Raw genomic sequence first — 8,401 nt, 5'->3', positions numbered from 1 at the left:
CAGCATTTGCTCATATTGGGTTGAGGGAAAACCCCGGAAAAAACCTTAACCAGGTAACTTGCCCCGACCGGAAATCGAAACCTGGCCACCTGGTTTCGCGGCCAGACGTGCTAGCCATTACTCCACAGGTGTGGACCCTATGTAGGTAATGGAGGGGGAGAGGAACTGGCCACCCTAACCCATTATGTCCTGGTTTAGTTGCCTCGTGAGTGATGCCTTACTGGTGTCACTTATGAGATTCAAACCTGTCTTTGAACAGCCGACTGAACAACTACTTTTTAATTTCAAGTGTTAAATAATCACTTCTACGTTACCGGTACCTACAACTACCAATTCTTTCCAATTTTCAGTTATTGTCTAATATGTTTTAAAGTCAACTCACGTCCTGGGCGCGCTTCCGTACAGGGGGAGTGGCATTTCTCTAAGGTTAGAGCCCAGTTTAGGTGTGTGTATTAATCGAAGAAAAATGTCATACAAACATGCGTCCTATTCTCATTATTTTCTAGTTCCTAATTTTCGATTAATACACACAGTGTCGACTGCTATAGAAAACCCTGGTATACCTCAAGACAATTGTCTAAGAATGTTACAACCCCACCCAAACCCCTTTCCCATGCCATCCTGTAGTGTCTTTGGAGAGGGAGGGGTCCTTGCTATCTGCCCGCCTTTGGTAACGCTGTTGTAGAGATTTGCCATTATTTTTATTATCACATTACATGTGTACAGTTTGACTACTGCGATATTAAGAGGCATGGATAACCGTATGTTTCAAAGTTAGGTTAGGTTATTGATTGAAAAAACGGTTCACCCAAAAACAAAAATACAGTTGTATTTACTCCCTGTAGGTTCAAATACGGAAGTAATTTAAACAAGTACATTAAGTAAGCAATTCACACTTCTCAACTTCTTTCGGTAAGCGGAAACATACTAGGTCGGGTCAATTTGCTTAGAACACATTTCTGACATGATGGAATGATTGACAACATTGGCCTGATTTGTTTTTCTTACGCCCTTAATTAATAATAGATACCACGTAATTACTTAAAAATTTTGCATTTGTTTGTTTTAAGATGTATGAATCACTTCACCTTCACTTAGGCCTACTACAGGCGTATTCATAATTCAAATGATTCATAATGTGTGAAAATGACTGAAAACTGCATACAGTAACAATAATCATGTCTAATTTATATTTATAATTTCATTAAATACATTTCCATTTATAAAATAAGTACGCATCAGCTCCTTACCTGCTAATTTCTTGAACAGGGTAAAATAACACATCTAGCTAACAAAAAAAAAAAAAAAAAAAGTGGATTAGTATACTCATTACTCAACACTCTTCTTCTTCTTCGTTCTCTTTCTTGGCCTCGGGTTCAATTCAATGTAGCCAGCTAAATTCTCTAATGTAAAATTGTATTCTCTTATGTACTGAATAAATAGCACCGAAGTACCGCACCAACCGGTGACTAACTATTTTAAAAAAAACCATGAATGAGTTGTGGATGATAAACGATGACAGTGAACACGCCTGAACTTCACGGAGACAGACCGATGACTACTAAACACTCACTGAAATGTTGCTTGCAATTTGAATTTGAAAATTTCAAACAATGTCGCCACAGGCAAAAATTAAAATGTACCAGATCTCACAGAAAATTGTACTTGTACCACTTGTACACTGATCCCCCACTAATCGCTAGTGTTCGATAATTTGTTCGTGTAAGTATGGCTTCTATAGCTATTATCCTAGGCTATTATTCCTGATCAGTGATCACATATACGTAATCACGGCTATTATGCCTATAAACTAATAGCTCGTTGGACTGTGATGGTATCCCTGATCCATCGTAATCGATCGTGATGCATAAGATGAAAAATAGATGGCGAATCAAAATTACTTTTCCCATGTAGCCAACATGAGTCATAAATATCTAAATTTCTGGTATTAGAATTGTAATCAAAGAAGAATATATGACACGATAAATAAGGATAATAACTGAAAGTTACTATTTGTATGATGAAGCTCATACCCTAGGTTCATACGAATTTAATCACAATTTTCCATACGACACATGTTGAACGATGCTTATTTTTACTTTGCTTGTTGGCTACAATGGGTGGATTATTTACAAAAAAAAAAAAAAAAGTAATACAAAATATTTGTGTGTACAATGTTTCGGAATAGTTTTGTTTGACGAGGTTGCTGTTTGACGTTAGTTTGGAAGGAAATTAGCATAATTACAAAATATATGTGGAAAAATGTCAGCAAACAAACATAGTGACGATGATGACCAATCGTTGCACTTAAAGGTAATTGAAACGAAACATATTAATGAAATTTTGTGGGGAATACCAAGGAATAATCTTAGTCTTCTGTATAATGGGTCACGAGAATAATGATTCGGTGCGCCTAATGATTCTTAACTACGTTATAAAAGATAAAAATTCGGAAATGCATTACAATACATTGCGATCATATCTCATATCGTACCATAGCTGTAGTGTAGTATACCGGTAGTGTAAACGTAATTTTATCTTAGTCGGAGGTTCAGACATTTGGTTAAAATAGGCATAATTTAACCAGGAAAAAAATATACATTGAAAGTAAGGGATCTTTTATTATAGGATATCGCTTAATTTTCGTCAAGTTTGACAAACGATTCTGACGTTACAACATGGCCGACGTAAGCCAACACGATGAGTAAATAAAACTCACTGAGATATCACCTCAACTAACCCACTAATCTTCTCACATACGTCGACAACATGACATCACCCCATTCTCCAATCTAGCCAACATATATTCTCATAAACACACTACCGATATCCTATAGTCATATAGACCCCAAAAATAATATTTTTGACACTTTCCTTGACTTGAAGAGGTCTCAATATTAAAACTTGGTACATAAGCAATAGCTGTTGCTGGTGCCACTTCCCCTACCGCGCCTTATCCTTATTTTCGCCACTACTGCTCACGTCGAGTGACCGGCCACACTCGAGAACATCCCTTCGTAATATTGTGAATTTATTTCAACTCAACAATAGGATTTATTCTTCCAACAATAATTCCTTTTTACAATTCGCCTTAAACGCTCTCGTCAACAATTGGATTTTCACTCAACACAGTATTCGTTATAGCACTCCACTGATGACAATGACAATTTACTTGGACTAGTACGAACAACAATGAACTGTTAATCTTAACTAATATTTACGAAGCACTATTTACAAATCAGAACTATCAGTTCTCAGTTCACAGTTCTTCTATCTCAGTCACTCGAGTTCACAGTATCTCGAACCACAGACCTTCAGAGACAGTTCACTGTACTCGAACTCAGGTCCCTCCAATTGCGGTCCACTGCACTCGAACTCAGGTCCCTCCAACTGCGGTCCACTGCACTCGAACTCAGGCCTTCGGATGCTGACGCAGATGCGGACGCACACTCGAGTCGAACACTGGCACACAAGTCTGGCTTGCTTGCTCTGGCTTACTCACTGACTGAATAACTGAAAACTACTGTCGTTCCTTCGCGACCGTAATTTATAACCACAGCGACGTAGCCTCGAAAGTTCGAATTCGCGAGTCTTCCACTTCGACGGATTTCTCGGCCTCTCTAGGCAAGCAGAAGATGCGCGCGCAAACTCCCTCTCCACTCTCTCGCCGCGTAGGCCCTTCCCCCTTACTTCTCTCCGCCGTGCGCCGTCCCCGCGCGATCTGCTTTCTTGCGGGACGCTGGTCGTGAGTTCGAATCTCATGTCGCTGTCACATTGCTCCCTCCTTAGGACTGCTCGTCTCGGGCAGTCCCTTGGTAGGCTGCTAGTCGGTCCAACGTTTGGGGTCCTCCGGCTGCTCCCTCCTTATGGTGGCGCCACCCCATCCTTGGCTTGGCTGGGCAGCGATACCCGTAATGCGTGGGCGCCGTCTTGCTTTTCCACTTGGCCCTCCAAGGAGAGCTCGCCGGCCACGGGTTGGTCTTCGGCGTCCATCAGGAACACTTCATCCCGACCAAGACGGAGTATAAGGCGCCGGACGTCCACCGTCGCATCGAGTAACCGCATGGCGTCGACCAGGACGACGTCCTCGGTCAGGTCCACAATATAAAGACACGTTGCGGTTCTCCCTAAATACACAACTATTATTGTAATCGTTAGTTCGGAATTACTGAACCACGCCTGTCAAACAATGAGAAATTGGAATTTAGCATGTAATGTGCATTTGCTTTCTTTATTCACCCTCCCCCCACCCTTACGAACCAACAGACAATGGAAGACACCTCTACCATTTTTCGTCATTCCACAGTGAACTAATCATTTTCCCTCATCTCGTCTCGTTAGCTTAGACGCTTAGCGCGCAGCTCGTTAAACTCATGAAGCTCATCTACCATTAGTATGTTCGGTAGGCAGGTTCGTCAGATCGAAACCCATAACTATGAAGGAAAAAAAATGAGAGAGAGGGGATGAGCGACAAAGAGTGGGAAGAGGCACATAGAAAGAAGTTCTATTTTTCGTTACCATAGTGACCCCAACTTATTTTTGTCTGGCATATGTCCCTACCCTACACCTGCTATTACACGTATCGTAGTGTGTTTGGTGGAGAGAATACTGGGCTGGGCTTACCAGCAACAGTCATTGCGGTTCTCCCTAAAATTTAAACATAGTATTGTTTTAAGAGAACGGTTTTCATAGACAGTAGAGAATGATTTTTGTACTTCGCCTTAAGCAATTGAAACAAGATCACCTATAACACAAATTATTGAGTCTTGGATTTCAACAATTTCAAAACAGGATATTGTGGCTGTCTCATAACCACTTTCAGGAATATCACATATTGTTTAAATTTTTTGTAACGAGTTACTCGCGATTCTATTATGCAGTCGGGCTTGAGTTCCAACCCCGCTTGGGCCGATTAGGCCTGTCTAGTTGAATCTACGTAAAGATTATTATTCTTTGGTCCTACAGAATAATTGCTACCTGGTTGAGTTTTTCCTAGGTTTTCGCGAACAATTCTATCAACGTTAGATAGCCATTTATTTAATACAGCATCATTAAATTAACTGATTGAAAAAAAGGGAACTATTAATTAGCTAATGTGGAAACCTCGCAAATTGCTCACACAAACAAAAACTAGTTGCACATATTAATTGCAAGATTGTGAAATTAAAACCTGAATAAAATATTATCGAAAAGTTGGGTAACTTTCGGCTGTGAGCAGATCGTGCTTACAGCTCACGCTACTGAGAAGCGCATTGAGTGTACGATGTTCTTTGGCATGTTAGCTTAGACATTTTTGGAGGAGGAAACTTAACTATTCTAAGTACGCCCTATTAATTCAACATACCTAGTACACCGGGGACAATGTATCTAGAAGCTTCAGTGACATCACTGCGGAAGAGCCAACACACAGCAGAATTGTTTGTTGGACTACTAACTGAAAACGTTGACCACTTACTTTCAGTGATCCAGCTGTGCTCTCACAATACAATAACTTCCATTCAGAAATGTTTTGCAGATGAATGGTACCGTACCTGCTAGTGCGGGGGGAGAGGGTGGTCGGATGGCTTAAAAGTAACGGTCTCCAAGCCTCTAGATGCTCTGTTCCCAGTGTACGTTTTCACATTCTTACAGTTGGTGTCGGCAGCTAATTTTTTTAAACGATTGTCTAGCCTATCTGCTTTGGAGATCTAAAAGTGTGCGCAGTTTGAGGACAATTTTCGACATGAGCTCATTAACAATCCCTTTGTAAGAGTTTATTAACGCTCATCGCATGTTACACTAATAGGTACTGTACCGTAACTGTTCTTTCGTTTTTTTCTGACACTTGCATCAGCAGATGTAATGATTTTTTGAAGACCACAAGTGTTTCATCTCTCTTCTTCAGTTTCTTGATTATTGTCGCTGTTAGCACGTCATAATTCACTGCTATACATACAAGATCGTTGTAGAGTTCTTTAAAATAAAGGATTTTCTTCATGTTACGAGGGAAAGTTGCTTGATTTTCCGCTATAGCATCGACTATGTCACGAATATTTTAGAAACTGTTAGCATAATGTATGACAGCAGATATTCAGGTAACCCACACAGTAAAAATAGACTTTAATGAAGGAGTAAACTCTGGGGTCTTACTTCCTTAAAGAGCCGAGCTCGGGAGAGACATTTTAGAAAAATTATCTTGACACTGGCAGCCAATTTGAAATCAACATTTATGTGTGTACTTCTGGATACAGGATTCTTACTACTGCGATTCAATGCGTCCTGTGAGCTAGACAAGAGAATATCCGGAAAGACAACTTACAATACTGTAGAAGTGTTTTTCATTTAGGAAGTTACATACAGTAAATGATGAAAAATAGGACGTCACTATGATATACCGGTACTGCTTTTGGCCAAAGTAGGCCTACAGGGAATATCTTTTAACTGTCCCGGAAAGTTGGAATTTCCTGGTCGCGGCCGCAGAGCGACTGTCTCCCACTATGCATGCACCCGCTTTTTGCCTGGCAGACAAGCAATGTACAGTTATTTGTACTTACCCAGCTCATTTTATGCTCAAAATGTCCCCCGTTGATTACTACACATTGCTGACACCTTCTTATTAAATTATTATTAACTTTCATAAGTTCAGCAGCACTGATTGACTCCATTTCAGCTCTTATGTAGTCTTTTACGATCATTTATTGAAGCTCTTTCTTTGAATTTTTTAGCTAGGTTTTTTATTGTTTTTACACAAGATACGAGTCTGTTTGGCAATTTCTATTGGAACTTGCGTCGCTTTTTCGCACAAGAATTTTGTATTTTATGTAATTATTATAGATATACACATGCTCACGTAATGAAAATGACATTGAAACTAAACACTTTACACACTAATCACTAACTTCACACAAATAATTAAGCACAGCTCAGAAACTAAAGAGCATTGGAGTATGCATCCACCCCATACGGCAGCCAATCTAGCACTGAGACTGCCAACCAGGAACTGCATCATCAGCGTGTTATTCACAAGGTTGCCTAGGAGTGGGGAACGACTACTCTCTGGGACAGTTAAAAGATATTCCCTGTAGAATTAAGTAGGCCTAATTTGTGAATAGCTGAGCTACTGAAAAACAATTTGCTTTCTCAAATTTTTCTGCCGTCAGAAGAAATAGTGAGAATTCATTGCTTGTTACATTCTTAGATGAATATATCTACGAATTTCCTGAGGAACTTGTTTTCGATATTTCAGAAAGGTTTCCTTCATTGCTGAAAATAACGCAGTAGAAAAAAATGAGACTAGTTGCAAATGTTGCATTTGCTGTCGAAAATTAAGTTCTTTTCTCGAGTCATATTAGTCAGTTCAGATTTAGTTTTGCAGTCAAGTACAGGGATATAAAATGATTTGTTCATGATTGTTCATGAGAACAGTGTCATCAACAGAAAACATATCTTCGCCAAATTTGCGAAAGTAGCCGCACATAGTAGGGCCTGCTGAACAGCATACTAAATTTCGGTACAATGAAAGCTGAAGTTTGGTGCCAACACAGAACACACTGTGTTACTTTTAAAACATTTAGGGCTAGAGTAAAATTTACCTGCTTATCATTTTAAAATTGAAATTTATTGTTGTAGCAATAATTTTCTTTTAATGGATTGATCATGGAATGAAACTGGAATCGGAATATGTACAATGTTACTGTGTGTTGTAATAATTATTTTAATGTGTTCAGAATTCATCCAATTGAAAATTTTAATAGTTTTCTTGTGTAATTTATTTAGTCATGTGCGTAAAACGTTTATCTGCTAAGCACGAATCAATTTATCAGCAAATAATAATAATAATAATAATAATAATAATAATAATAATAATAATAATAATGATAATGGTAATGCTTGCTAAACTTCTTACCTCTAATTATATCACAGACCTATCTTCGAAATTAAATGTGATAATTCATATAATTAATTCGATTTTATATGATACTATGAAATTGGCTGAAGTGTTATTTAATGTAACTACAGAACTGTATATAAATAATTACCATTTCTTACAATAGGCCCTAATTACATTTTGTATCTTGTATACACCGTTTAATAAGTATGTCACTACGGCTGTGAAACAACACTTTATATTCCGTATACATACCACTCTTAGTAGTATAAACTAAAAAAATATAGACGTTTCAGTTCCATTTAATATTTACTTATTGGTGACGTTTGTTGTGTAATGCATATTTTGTGATATACCTAAGATACCGGTATTATTCCAGTAATTTATTGTACAGTTGTTTACTCAACTGTCCGAAAACAGATTTGAACCTCATAAGTCATAAGTGACATCAATAAGGCATCACTCATGAGGCAACTAAGCCAGAAGATAATGGGGTACAATAAATACAAAATGATGACTGAAAACTTTTAATAA

At 38.5% G+C, this 8,401-nt stretch overlaps 1 protein-coding gene across 5 annotated transcripts in view; it reads left to right on the top strand.

Moving 5' to 3' along the window:
• The first annotated feature begins 2,139 nt into the window (after nt 1-2,139).
• The window catches only part of IFT46 (intraflagellar transport 46), a 47,083-nt gene continuing 40,821 nt past the window's right edge, over nt 2,140-8,401 (top strand). For all 5 annotated transcript variants that reach the window (XM_069821457.1, XM_069821454.1, XM_069821458.1 and 2 more), the window contains exon 1: nt 2,140-2,313. In XM_069821457.1, the coding sequence (XP_069677558.1) occupies nt 2,263-2,313 (51 nt within the window). In that variant the 5' untranslated portion in view covers nt 2,140-2,262. The remainder of the gene's footprint in view (nt 2,314-8,401) is intronic.

Source organism: Periplaneta americana, chromosome 3 (assembly GCF_040183065.1).
Source record: "Periplaneta americana isolate PAMFEO1 chromosome 3, P.americana_PAMFEO1_priV1, whole genome shotgun sequence".
NCBI classification, from domain to species: domain Eukaryota; kingdom Metazoa; phylum Arthropoda; class Insecta; order Blattodea; family Blattidae; genus Periplaneta; species Periplaneta americana.
This window is presented reverse-complemented; position numbering and strand designations above follow the sequence as displayed.